Raw genomic sequence first — 12727 nt, 5'->3', positions numbered from 1 at the left:
GACTGCCTCCGCCGTTCGCCTCCCACCACTGCCCCATGTCTTGGCTTCGAACTCTCGCACGCATTTCCCGCTCCACCTCCTCCTCCTCCTCCTCCTCCTCGCGGAAGGCATTCCCCCACTCTATCTCCACTTCCCCGGGCTTCAGCTCCGCCGCCAGCGCCGGACTCGGGCCGACACGGGCCGGCGAAGAGAAGCCGAGGCTTCTGGTGGTGGGGTCCGGATGGGCAGGGTGCCGTCTGATGAAGGGCATCGACGCGGGGATGTACGACATCGTCTGCGTCTCGCCGCGGAATCACATGGTCTTCACCCCGCTCTTGGCCTCGACTTGCGTCGGCACGCTCGAGTTCCGCTCCGTCGCAGAGCCCATCGGCCGTATCCAGCCGTCCATCTCCACCGCCCCTGGCTCCTACTTCTTCCTCGCCCGCTGTACGGCCATCGACCCCGAATCCCACACGGTGTGTGCCCTAACTTCTGTTCCTAAAATGGGGACTTAGCTTGCTTTCACTCACATTATCAAAAACAAAACAAAAATCACTGTCGATTCTTGCTTTTGACGTACCGAAGCTGTTGAATCGCTGATTTCTTATGTGTTTTCATCCAAGGTACATTGTGAAACTGTTTCTGATCATGGGAGTGCCAGAGATGCTCATGAACCATGGAAGTTTAAGGTGTCATACGATAAATTGGTTATTGCATCTGGAGCAGAGGCTTCGACTTTTGGTATACGAGGTGTGAAGGAGCATGCCATTTTTTTGCGGGAAGTTCATCATGCCCAAGAGATTCGAAGAAGACTTCTCCTCAATCTAATGCTTTCCGATGTGCCAGGTGAGTCAATGTAGCAATTCACATGCAATAAGCACATTTAGGATGCATTTGGTGTGGTTTTGATAACCAAAGCAGTAATTGCTGGATTTTAGAGATTGGAATTGCAAAGAATCTAATAGGAATAGCTATTTATTGGCTTGCTTGATATAATAGAATAGATGCTTTATTTGAATTTTAATATTTGGTTTGTGAGAATGTTATATGGAATAGCCTTTTATAATGATAAAGTATTTATTCACATTTAAAAAATTTGTCTAGATTGCCAATTGTCATTATTGATTCATTTAGTAAGTCTCACACGATACACCCACCTAGTCATTTTGACACATTTGGCTCATATGATGCGTTCAACACTATAACCTCTCATGACCCGTTTAGCATAATTAGCTCATTTAGTTTGTTAGACAGTTTGTTAGGCACAATAGGTCTCCCGGGTTTGTCCAGCATGATAGGCTTGTTTTAACTCGCCCATCATGATAGGCAGTTTGACTTGATTGGACTAACCTACTCAAGTTGCCCCATCTGCCTCATTCGTCCAACTTGTGTAGCCCGCTCAAGTGAGCTCATCCAATGTGATCAACTCATTCAAGTTGGCTTCGCTTTCATGACTGCTCTCCCCTCCCCCCTTGTGAGGAATCATATGAGACTATTGCTTTGTCTTACACATCTTCACATGACATGTCTAGCTTGCTCAGATCACCCAACCCAAATGACCCAATTAACCTACTTTTCTCATCGATAACTAGCATTCTTTTAACAAAGAATGATAACTATATTCTATAACACTCAAAAAAATTATTTCTGATGATTAAGAAATCACTATTTCATGAGAATTGTTATTCTGAATTTATTTCTATAACAAAGCATAGAAATGTTTATTCTATACAAATTCATAGAGAATAAAATAGCTACTCCTATTAACCAAATACGCGATTAGTTTCTTTCTTATCATATCTCAAACCTAAAACCAACATGTTGAACTAAGTATATCGTGCTACAGAGCACTATGAGTTAGTCACTAGTGGTGTTGCCTGTCAGTTAAAGATTCGAATTCAACTGTTGTTATCACTAAAAGTGTTTCAGTACAATGGTTTCATGCTGTAAATCGATCCCTTCATTCTGGCAATTTTTCTATGTAATGTTGCATTCATGTTGTAATATCTGTTCATTAGCCTTTCCAACTGAAATCATCATCCCTGAAACTTACATACAAACAGGTGTCTCAGAGGATGAAAAGAAGAGACTGTTGCACTGCCTTGTTATTGGAGGTGGTCCTACAGGTGTCGAGTTCAGTGGTGAACTCAGTGATTTCATCATCAAAGATGTCCATGAACGATACTCGCATGTTAAGGATTATATTAATGTCACCTTAATTGAGGTTTCAGATTGTTCATCTTTGTTTCAGTCTTCTGGCTTAGCTTAGGTTTTGGCATTGCAATATCTCAATTTTAAAGCTTTAGGAGCTCACTATAAACTGCACTATATCTAACATCTGAAGTTTTCTGTCTCTTGGTAGGCAAATGAAATATTGTCATCGTTTGATGTCCGTCTCAGACAATATGCTACAAATCAATTAACCAAAGTGAGTCAATATAAATGCTTGTTATGGGTTTTGTTTTGAGTTACAAGCCCTTTTGTGCATGCAGTTGCAGTTCGACTTATATGAGTTTCTTCCATTTTGCCTCACTAAACAGATAAATGCAGAATTTCTTGCTTCACGACCACAACAAGAACAACTAATCTTTATCTCTTAACCGACCTCTGCTGCTATATGTGCAGTCAGGAGTTCGCCTTGTACGTGGACTTGTGAAAGATGTTCAACCTGAAAAAGTTGTTCTAAGTGACGGCACAGAGGTTCCCTATGGACTTCTTGTATGGTCCACTGGTGTTGGTCCTTCTCCATTTGTTAAATCTTCAGGATTCCCAAAATCACCAGAGGGAAGGTACTTCGTCACCATCAGTAGCTCATTTTCTACTATTTTGCTTAATTTGAACTGCAAAAAGTCCTCAAGGAATTCCTCTCTCTTCTACTGGAAAATGCCATCTTGCATGGCTCATCTAGCAGAGATACTTAAAGACTAAAAATTCCACAGGATTGGTGTTGACGAGTGGTTACGCGTTCCTTCCGTGCAGGATGTGTTTGCAATCGGTGACTGCAGTGGGTTTCTCGAAGGCACAGGGAGAACAACATTGCCAGCACTGGCACAGGTCAGCTACATCATTGTTCTTGTGCTTCCCTCTCACATGAACTAGTAAACTGAATTGGAAACTCAAGGAAGGTCAACTCCTCCTGAATTCTGATGACTTTCCCTGTTGCTATGAAATCTCGCACTGTGTTCCCATGGTGACGAATATGCATGAAAAAGCAGGTTGCAGAAAGACAGGGGAAGTATCTCTGCGCCCTGTTGAACCAAATGGGCAAAGCTGGAGGAGGCTACGCAAACACTGCAGCAAATGTAGACCTTGGTGATCCTTTTGTCTATAAGCATTTAGGCAGCATGGCAACTGTTGGTCGATACAAAGCTCTTGTTGATCTCAGGCAGAGCAAGGTATTGCTAATGCCTCGAAAGTTTCATCTTTGTTCAAACCAAAATGATTATTCCAGGATCTTTAATCATCTCCAGGAGGCAAAAGGGATCTCTCTTACAGGTTTCATCAGCTTCTTCGTCTGGAGATCCGCGTATCTAACTCGAGTCATAAGTTGGAGGAACAGATTCTATGTCTTAGTCAACTGGATCACGACGATCGTGTTTGGCCGCGATATAAGCCGAATCTAAGGTCAGTAGTCCAGGTACTAAGCATCTCTTCCATGAAGCTTTTTGCTGCGTTTAGTTGTATTCGTTTGGGGAAATTTATTGTAAGTGTTCATAATGTACGGTGCGTTTCGTGAATGTCTCAGAATTTACTGTTGTAATATTAACAAATATTGTAAAAAAAACATAATATAGATTTATCCTATGGTCGTTGACTTTTTAATGAATGGGAAGTGGGAATTTCTACAAATAGCAATAAATGCTCTCCGAATCCGCGTCAATATGATAAAAATGTGTTGACATTTTCAATAAATCGAGTCTGGGGCACGAACACGATCACATCGACGACGACCGCCCTCTTTTACTGTTCCCTTATCCTCTTCACCCTTTCCTGGACCTTCATGGTTCATCAGTTTCTTGCTCGAGGAATAGAAAAATATTTGATCCGTCGTTGAAAGGCCCGGACTTAGGGGAAAAGATGTAAGCTTTCTTCCTTTTCTCTTTCTCGTCTTTTTTGGTTGTATTTTTCTTTTGCTTTCTTCCGATCATCTCTGTAGTTTGGGCGGGGAAGAACTTTCTTTCTCAGGATTTCGTTTAATATAGTGCGATTCGTTCGTAAAGTTTCATTTTTGCCTCCTTCTGAAACCCTAAACTCGGGAGTTTACCTTGAACAAATCGATTCGCTTCCGGGCTCGTACTTTTTTCCTTGCTGAATTTCTGAAGTTTCGATGGCGGAAGAACAAAGTTTCCGGTTTGCCACCTTCTGAAACCCTAATTGGGATTTTATCTTGAACTAATCGAATCGCTTCTAGTGTCTATAATTTTTTTTTTTCGTTTAGATATATAATCTTGAATTCTCTGTCTTCCTGCAATGGTGATTAGCTAATATTTCAAAAGGAAAATCGCACTTCTTCATTCCTCTGGATAATCCTGCTTCAAAAATTACTTCTGCAAACATTTTGACCTCCCTTTTCTTCCTTAACTGCGCATGAATTTTTCAGTTAGGTTAGGTTTCCATTATTCAAGTTTTTTTTACAAAGAAATAACAGCTCAAGGGATCCATTAGAATTTCCAAATTGAGAGAGCTTGATTCTTAAACAGCAATTAACTTGCCGAAAATGTATTGACTATAAGACACTTATTGCCGAAAACAAGAAATATATTTCAGAAAATTGTTCAGTTATCCTCTTTCTTCTTTCTGAAACTTATTGTTTCACTGTTCTTGCATTGAAATATTCTCTTGTGCAATGTTATGCTTTCAACTAAGTGTTGATTTTGATGCCCCTTGCATATGGAGAAAATGAACAACAAAAATATTTACTTCATTTTTATCTCAGAACATCTCTTTTTGAATCGAAGAGACCATTCTTAGAACAATAGTTCTAACAGCTAACATTTGTGGTTCTACATTCCTTAGCTTACTATGATAAGAGTCCTTTTCTTTTCTATTTTAGATGGAACCACAAGCCTCTCATTCTTCACAGATCATCGACATAAGCATAGATAAATCAGGGGATGAATCTAGCACAACCCGTAACAAGATATGTGGTGGCACTGCATGTGGCTTCTCTGATTCCACATCAAACTCAGGAGATGTTAAAGAAAGATCTGCGTCTATGCGCAAGCTTCTGATTGCCGTCGTCTTATGCATCATTTTCATGGCTGTGGAAGTGGTTGGAGGAATTAAAGCAAACAGTCTCGCGATTCTTACAGATGCCACACATCTCCTTTCTGATGTTGCAGCATTTGCCATCTCCCTGTTCTCCATTTGGGCATCAGGGTGGGAAGCAACCCCACGCCAGTCGTACGGATTCTTCCGAATAGAGATCCTCGGAGCTCTAGTGTCGATCCAGCTTATATGGCTCTTGACTGGTATCCTAGTCTACGAAGCTATTGCCAGACTTATCCATGATACTGGTGAAGTACAAGGCCTCTTGATGTTTAGCGTAGCTACATTTGGTTTGCTTGTTAATATCATTATGGCTGTCTTGCTTGGACATGAGCATGGACATGGCGGGCATAACCATAGTCATGGTGGTCGTGAGGACAGCCACGGCCACGGCCACGACGAGCACGGCCACAGCCACTTCAGCCACGGCCACGGCCACGACGAGCACGGCCCTGAAGGTTGCATTGCAATTCACCAGAGTTCCAGAGCAGATGGAGGAGACAGGGATGAACTGGATCCTCTGTTGCACAAGCATGTCAAAGACAAAACAAGAAATATCAACGTGCATAGCGCCTACCTTCACGTCCTCGGCGACTCCATTCAGAGTGTCGGCGTGATGATTGGCGGCGCCATCATATGGTGGAAGCCTGAGTGGAAGGTAATAGACATGGCGTGCACACTCTTCTTCTCGATCATCGTTCTGATAACCACCATCAAGATGTTGAGGGACATACTCGAGGTCTTGATGGAGAGCACACCGCGGCAAATCGACGCGACCAAGCTTGAAGAAGGGCTTTGCCGGCTGGATGGTGTCGTTGCAATCCATGAGCTGCACATTTGGGCGATCACAGTGGGGAAGGTTCTTCTTGCATGTCATGTGACGATCGCGCCGGAGGCTGATGCTGAGCTTATTCTCGACACGGTGATCGGATTCATCAAGCGAGAGTACAATATTAGTCATGTAACCATCCAGATAGAAAGGCAATGTATTTAGTTATAGGCAACTCTCCTTAGTTCTAGACGATTCAAGTGGTTGTCTCTATCAGCAAATGTTCTGTTTGTTCTTCCAGCTTAGTGTTTTTGGATATTTTTGTTATGATGATTTTCAGTTAGTTTTATTGACTATCCTGGAGGATGATCGATCTGATCTCATAGAAATTTTCTATCGGTCATTAAGGTAAATCGCAACGGCTAGCTCAGGCGTACAACATCTTTTGATTGCGCTCCTCATTTGAAGAAAAATTCTTGTAAATACGTCGTAGTTGGGGATCAAACCGCGGGTGCGTGGCGGGTGCGTGAGTGACAATCTGGATGTCTTACCGTGGCACCATTGTTTCGAGGATAAAATGTTAAATCTTAGTTAGCTTCATTGACTATTCCTGAGGGTGACGGTTCGGTCCCATGGAAATTTTCCATCGGATATCAGGGTAAATCGGAAATTGCACATAGTGGTCAGCCTAGACGCCCAACATATTTGATTTTGCTCCCCATTTAGAGAAAAATTTCTGCAAGTACATTGTAGTTGGGGATAAAACTGCAGATACCGTTCGACTGCGTTTGGTTTCAGAGACAAGGACACAAATACAGAGACAGAAATAGGATTTCTGTTTCCGCCCCCGTTTGATTTTGAGAGACAGAGACAGAAATAGGATTTTTGTCTCCGTCTCAGACAGAATTTCTGTCCACTATCAAACTGGGGACACTGAAATGGAGACGGAGACAGAATTTCTACTCATCTCCGCTTCCGGCACCGTCACGCCGCCGTCCGGTCACCGCCGCCCGTTGGGCCGGGCGCGTTGGACACGTAGTTCGCCGGCGCTCCGGTCGGTGCTGGATTCCGATCGAATTGTGGCGGAAATCCGACCGGAATCCAACCAAAAACAGAGCCCTGCGCGCCTCAGCCACTGTCTCTGTATTACCAAAATCAAACATGATACAGAGATCATTATAAATGCGTCTCTGTCTCTACTGTCTCTGTATTTCTGTCTTTGTATTTCTGTATTTCTTAAACCTAGATGTCCTATCATGGCATCATACCCCCGGGACTAATGCTAACTCACGTGCTCTGCATATGATCATTTTGTGCCAGTGTGGATCTGTCGGCCGGCCAAATTATCGAGTCCCATACGGAACTCGTTTATCGTACGGATCAAGGTGTTTTCAGGAGAAATCCGACGGCTTAGCTGGCTCCGCACATGAGTCCTTCATGCGCCGCTGGAAGGCTTCTATGTAAAACCGTAACCCTAAGAAAATTTTGACATCTGTTTGGGTTCTCCTGCACTATCGGAATTCCATGGCGAGCGCCTCACCTGATCGCGAGGAGGCGGCGACGGCGGTCACCGCCGGCGAGGACGAAGACACCGGCGCTCAGATCACCCCCATCGTCACCTTGTCGGAGGTGGTGGTCACCACCGGGGAGGAGGAAGAGGACGTCCTCCTCGACATGTAGGAATTTTCTTTCCGAACTCTCTCTACTTGTCTTTTTAAATTCGTTTGATTGATATTATCTTCCACGCGGTGCTGCCTGAATTCAGAAAGGCGAAGCTTTACCGGTTCGATAAAGACGGGAACCAGTGGAAGGAGCGGGGCACGGGAAACGTGAAGCTCTTGAAGCACCGGGAGACTGGAAAAGTGAGGTTGGTGATGCGCCAGGCCAAAACCCTTAAGATTTGCGCCAACCATCTCGGTGAAGCTCTTGCACGCAACTTTAGTTGGATGTTCTTGGCATGTCAGATCTCATTGTTCTAACAAAAACCGTCCTCCCTTTCAGTCGTTCCGACCATCAAAATTCAGGAGCATGCTGGGAGCGATAAAGCTTGCGTGTGGCACGCGTCGGATTTCGCCGATGGGGAGTTGAAAGAGGAGTTGTTCAGCATTCGGTTCGGCTCTGTGGAAAGTGAGCATTTTTATCAACGATTTACTTCTTCTGTTGTTCAGTTGTGCCACAACCACATCCTGCACCATCTAGTGCTAGACCTTCTATCACTAGAGCCTTTGTGCCTGTTTGTGGCTTTCTTAACTTGACCTAAATCACCATTTGTGGACCAATTAGATGTTATATTGCCCCGACTTGATCCTCAATCAATTCAGTCTATAACATCTTGTATATGTTCTAGACTGTTATCGAGGGGGAGAAACCAATCTCATATTGTGCATTGTGAGTGATCACTTTGTTGATGGAGGCATAATAATAAGATTGCTTTCTTTGTTTCCTAGCTACACAGGCAATATTGGCAAACCTTCTATAATGTGGCTCATGTCACTCTTCCTCTTTGTTGTGTCTTTTCTCTTGTTCATTTTCTCATAGCTTTATCTCCTCACAACGCACAGGAGATGTTTGTGTTCTACTCTTAACATTAGAATGGAAAATAAGAATTCAACTTTCTTAGTGCTTGGGATTAGTAGTAAAGACTAGCTGCTTGACAAAGAATTGATCAGACTTGCTAGCTGCTATTATCAAAGAAACAGCTGATTTGCAATCTCCTTATGTACTGTTAATGTTATTGCATCAGTGCTCTCTTTTTTGTTCTTGCTTCTTGATGACCATTATGACATGCATATCTATCCTTGTAACCTCGTTTATCAACTGCAGACTGCAAGAAATTCATGGAGATGGTTGAGACCATTGCTGAATCCTCTGGAAAAGTTGAAGAGAAAGATAGCAAGGATGCAGGTGACGCAGCTGGCCTCTTGGGCAAACTAAGTGTGGATGAAACAAAAGCCGAAAAGGTTCCAGAGGAGGTTCCGAGTGCTCTTGCTAAGCCAGAAGAGAAATCAGAAACAGAGACCAAGACTGAGTAACCTTCCAAGGATTGACTGAAGTCTAGAGGTACAATATCTATTTTGCTCTCTTTAAAGCGTTTCTGATGAGTAATTTCAAAGTTCCAAGGGACCTAAAGCAAGATCTTTGTCAGTGTATGAAGTGGGAGTTGTGTTGTTGATGGTTCGGTAAATATGCTTGTGGTTGAATTCCTTTTGTTCTGCTGTTATACAAACTCGGGATTGTGTTTAGTTTGGCTTCCAAAACATTTATTTTGCAGGGAATATTTTCCAGAATGTATTTTTGTTTCCTTCAAATTTTGGGTGTTTGACTTGGCCCTTTTAATTACTATTTTGATTCAGTTTAATATGTTTTTTATTTTAATTGTAAAGTATTTTTATACCACTTAAATATTAAATATGAGACTACTTGAATTTTTATTCTGGATATTAAAAACAAAGATTATTTTCGTGAGTATTGATAAAACATTGTTGATCAAATGCCAACAATGTCACTTGTATGCAGGAATTCTCCTATTTCTCTGGTCTTATTTAACAGATATAAATTATATATCATTTTGATTTATTATTATTATTCTACAGGTCCTTCATTAAAAGATAATTATCTGTATATTTCATGTGCACCTTATTTTTTATCGAAAATAAAAAACTCTCCGAGTAAATTCATTTTGTGTTAGTGACTAGTTTGGAAAAATGAAGATACATAGAATAACAATAAACTACGTAAAAATATAATATATAAAATGGAGATATGGTCAAAAAAAAATGTAGCGGAAAAAAGGATTAAAGTGATTTTTTTTAATGGGTACATAAAATATCTCTAACTATACAAAAATTATGATGTTAACACTGTTAAATCCATATTGGGCCGCCTCGGCCCACTCCTTGGTTTTCTTAGCGCCACAGTTGGACCGAAACTGACTCCCTTGGGGCCCATAAAGCCATCTTTTCAGGCCCAATTGCGGTTGTTCTCCTGCGAGGGTTTTACCGTGGAGACGAAGACAAGGGGGAGCAGAAGATGCCGTGCTTCAATCTCTTCACCAATGTAAGGTTGGAGGAGTTCGACACCTCCACCGTCCTCTTCGAGACGACGAACTCCATTTACGACATCATCGGCAAGCCCGAAAGGGTTCGTCCCAGCTCCCTTACTCTCGCTACTCGATTTCTGTTCCATATTCGCGATACACTGCTTTATTTGCGTATTGTTTCTTTTTCTAATGTTAAAAATGATTCCTTTTTTTTCGATTTGAAAACTTTTTTTTAGTTACATACATTGGAGGATTTTGTATTAGTTTTGCTGCCGCCGCGAAAGAAAACAAGTAATCCTTTGTCGATTCAGTTGTTATCAGAAAATGGGTAACCATCTTGTTGTGTTGTTGTTCTTTACCTTGTTATTGGCTACGCTAGGTCTGATGATTTTTGGAACAATTCTAGTTTTTCAAAAAGGAATGAGGAAGAGGCTCTTGTATTCAGAACACTTGTTAGTATTGACGAGATAGTAGAAAAAAATTTAAACGAGAATTGTTAATGGACTAGGATTATTTTATACTTGACCGTAATATCGGTTGTAGGGGTGTAGCTGAAGAAGTCAGAAGAAAGGTTGACTGGGAATGTAGCTTTAGAAATTTCATATTGGAAAGCTGTATCAATTATACAATGCACATTCTGAGAAATTGAAGTGCATGATGAAGCTGATCATGTGATTGCATGGGATTGTTCATTTGCTCGTTCATTTAATCTTAGCCCTCGTTGCAGATCGAGCTTGCGAAACTTTGTCTAAGTCTGGCATTAATGTGATCATTATTGTTTGGAAATTGAAACTATTCTTTAAGCTAAGTTCTTGTAAAAAATATAAATAGATAGAAAGATTAAAATCAGCTCAAATGCATTACTAATTCAAGTAGCATTAAAAAAGGATAAAACTCCTGTGCAGCTGATCTAGGGCTGAGCTTTTAGCTTCAAGCAAATACCACCATGCTATTTGGCAACAGTCAACTTGTTAGCATGATGCCTAATAATATTATAAAATCAGTACTGCTAGCTTCTTGTTTGACTGTTGAATGCCTCCATATCGAGGAAATCTTATAATGTGCATTCATGTTCATATAATAAGATTGATGCTCATATTCTGTATTGGGACTATTGGCGGCACCTGAACTTATTTCTAGCATTGATGCTCTTAGTCCCTGGAACTTTTCTACTGCTTGGATCCTGGTTATTGCTACCTAGGCAACCTACTCCTTCCACCAAATAACTTGAATCCCACACAGTTGCCCTTTGTTAGTAAACTCATTTATTGCATTCATTTGCTAGTGAAGCATCACTAGTCCATGGTAGTTGTTTATGTGCATTTAGTTATAGGTTAGAATTCTTGCTGCAAGCACTGTCCTACCATTGATAGTTAATTCATGCAACTTAATCTTTTGAACATTGTTACTTCCATCGTAATATGGAAGTTTATTCTTCTGTACAAAATCTAAGATACCTGTTTGGCAGCTCAATAAAGTTGATGATCCTTTGTCTTATATATTTAGTCAATGTAATATCATGTTCATTTTGGACATAAACATCAAATATTCTGAGATAGTCTTCTGTAAGCTGTCATCCTGCAACAGGAATCCATCTCTTCCAGAATCTTTTATTGGATCATATGATTTGTAAAAAAATAGTGGCTATAGAATAAATGGTATGAACAAATTATCAAATATTAATGTCTATGTTGGCAACCTTCTTCAATGGCAGGAGAGCAAGATTCTTACACACAACCTGATGTAGGTGGCTTAAGCAACCTGTTTTTGATTTTGTATTTACAATATTAGTTTACTTGCAAATGTGGAATATAGGATAAATAACCACACATTTTGTAGTTGGATATCGCTGATTCATAAGTGGACTTATGTCTTCTGCTTTATTATTATTTTTTTGTTTACAGTATGTAATGGTTGTGCTTAAGGGATCTATACCCATTTCGTTTGATGGAACACAACAGCCAGCTGCTTATGGTGAATTAGTTTCCATTGGAGGGCTGAATTCCAATGTGAATAAGAAACTAAGCGCTGGAATTGCTGATATTTTAGAGAATAACCTGTCCATTCCCAAGTCCCATCTCTTTTTGAAGTTTTATGACTCAAAGGCAAGCCACTGTTAAACTTTGAAGGATCCACCTTTGATTTGTTCTGATTGCACTTTCTTTTCTTCATTTGTTAGGAAAATCAAGCACAAGAATATTCTCAGTGTTTGCATGCCTTGCATCAGCAATAAAATTGCCATCCTTCAAGTCTTTTTTATGCCTTCTCGACATTTACAGTCCTTACCCAAACTCTGTATCAATGACATTACATGCTTATGCTTAGAATATCGCAATTCAAATGATCGATTACATTTCTACAATTGATGCAGTGCTCAGAGTTTGTATGGACTATTAATGCTCCAATTAAATCTATCACTCTCAGCTTCAGTTCGTGCTGTTCTTGTTTATGGTCAATGCACAAAATATTTTGGTGCAATTTGATCCAGAGAATGCAAAGAAAGACCTATTGTGTCTCTTTCATGAATCATTCGGTGTGTTGCTTTCTTTTCGTGTCATGAGACTTGATGTGGATGGATAAGTACTTGCTAGTCGTTACTCATCATAATTTGTTGGGTTAAAGAAATTGATTCTAGTTGATTTGTAGATTCTATTTGTCCTGGAGACTAAAGA

The 12727-nt window shown here is 40.9% G+C and overlaps 4 protein-coding genes across 5 annotated transcripts; all 4 read left to right on the top strand.

Moving 5' to 3' along the window:
- Positions 1-35: 35 nt before the first annotated feature.
- LOC141832223 (internal alternative NAD(P)H-ubiquinone oxidoreductase A1, mitochondrial-like) lies at positions 36-3602 on the top strand. Its single transcript, XM_074719716.1, has 8 exons — positions 36-455; positions 603-825; positions 2043-2203; positions 2342-2407; positions 2605-2768; positions 2919-3033; positions 3195-3374; positions 3450-3602. Exons 1-8 carry the CDS (start codon positions 36-38, stop codon positions 3600-3602), a joined length of 1482 nt encoding a protein of 493 aa, XP_074575817.1.
- LOC141832233 (metal tolerance protein 1-like) lies at positions 3514-6341 on the top strand. 2 transcript variants are annotated; one of them, XM_074719736.1, is made up of 2 exons: positions 3514-3603; positions 5033-6341. In XM_074719736.1, the coding sequence occupies exon 2, from the start codon at positions 5033-5035 to the stop codon at positions 6239-6241; it is 1209 nt and encodes a 402-aa protein (XP_074575837.1). In that variant the 5' UTR covers positions 3514-3603; the 3' UTR covers positions 6242-6341. The 2 variants fall into 2 exon arrangements, with proteins under 2 accessions (XP_074575837.1, XP_074575829.1); XM_074719728.1 differs by lacking the exon at positions 3514-3603 and adding an exon at positions 3888-4058.
- Positions 6342-7506: 1165 nt separating this feature from the next.
- On the top strand, positions 7507-9303 carry LOC141833192 (ran-binding protein 1 homolog b-like). Its single transcript, XM_074720579.1, has 4 exons — positions 7507-7692; positions 7782-7933; positions 8018-8143; positions 8840-9303. The coding sequence occupies exons 1-4, from the start codon at positions 7541-7543 to the stop codon at positions 9046-9048; spliced, it is 639 nt and encodes a 212-aa protein (XP_074576680.1). The 5' UTR covers positions 7507-7540; the 3' UTR covers positions 9049-9303.
- A 742-nt stretch (positions 9304-10045) lies between these two features.
- LOC141835507 (uncharacterized) lies at positions 10046-12504 on the top strand. Its single transcript, XM_074722924.1, has 3 exons — positions 10046-10156; positions 11960-12160; positions 12235-12504. The coding sequence occupies exons 1-3, from the start codon at positions 10046-10048 to the stop codon at positions 12286-12288; spliced, it is 366 nt and encodes a 121-aa protein (XP_074579025.1). The 3' UTR covers positions 12289-12504.
- Positions 12505-12727: the final 223 nt, after the last annotated feature.

This window comes from Curcuma longa, chromosome 1 (assembly GCF_044706935.1).
Source record: "Curcuma longa cultivar G26 ecotype Majalengka, Jawa Barat chromosome 1, ITB_CL_G26_1.1, whole genome shotgun sequence".
In the NCBI taxonomy this organism is placed as follows: domain Eukaryota; kingdom Viridiplantae; phylum Streptophyta; class Magnoliopsida; order Zingiberales; family Zingiberaceae; genus Curcuma; species Curcuma longa.
Note: the sequence above shows the minus strand (reverse complement) of the source record. Positions and strands in the feature narration are given on the sequence as shown.

Bases quoted from the DNA above. Each gene is read 5' to 3' on its own strand.
- LOC141832223 (XM_074719716.1), top strand. From the start codon at position 36: ATGTCTTGGCTTCGAACTCTCGCACGCATTTCCCGCTCCACCTCCTCC. The intron at 2,204-2,341 runs GTTTCAGATTGT...GTCTCTTGGTAG, and splicing joins TTAATGTCACCTTAATTGAG to GCAAATGAAATATTGTCATC. The intron at 3,034-3,194 runs GTCAGCTACATC...ATGAAAAAGCAG, and splicing joins CATTGCCAGCACTGGCACAG to GTTGCAGAAAGACAGGGGAA.
- LOC141832233 (XM_074719736.1), top strand. From the start codon at position 5,033: ATGGAACCACAAGCCTCTCATTCTTCACAGATCATCGACATAAGCATA.
- LOC141833192 (XM_074720579.1), top strand. From the start codon at position 7,541: ATGGCGAGCGCCTCACCTGATCGCGAGGAGGCGGCGACGGCGGTCACC. The intron at 7,693-7,781 runs GTAGGAATTTTC...GCCTGAATTCAG, and splicing joins GAGGACGTCCTCCTCGACAT to AAAGGCGAAGCTTTACCGGT. The intron at 7,934-8,017 runs GTGAAGCTCTTG...CCTCCCTTTCAG, and splicing joins GATTTGCGCCAACCATCTCG to TCGTTCCGACCATCAAAATT.
- LOC141835507 (XM_074722924.1), top strand. From the start codon at position 10,046: ATGCCGTGCTTCAATCTCTTCACCAATGTAAGGTTGGAGGAGTTCGAC. The intron at 10,157-11,959 runs GTTCGTCCCAGC...TTTTGTTTACAG, and splicing joins TCATCGGCAAGCCCGAAAGG to TATGTAATGGTTGTGCTTAA. The intron at 12,161-12,234 runs GCAAGCCACTGT...TTCATTTGTTAG, and splicing joins TGAAGTTTTATGACTCAAAG to GAAAATCAAGCACAAGAATA.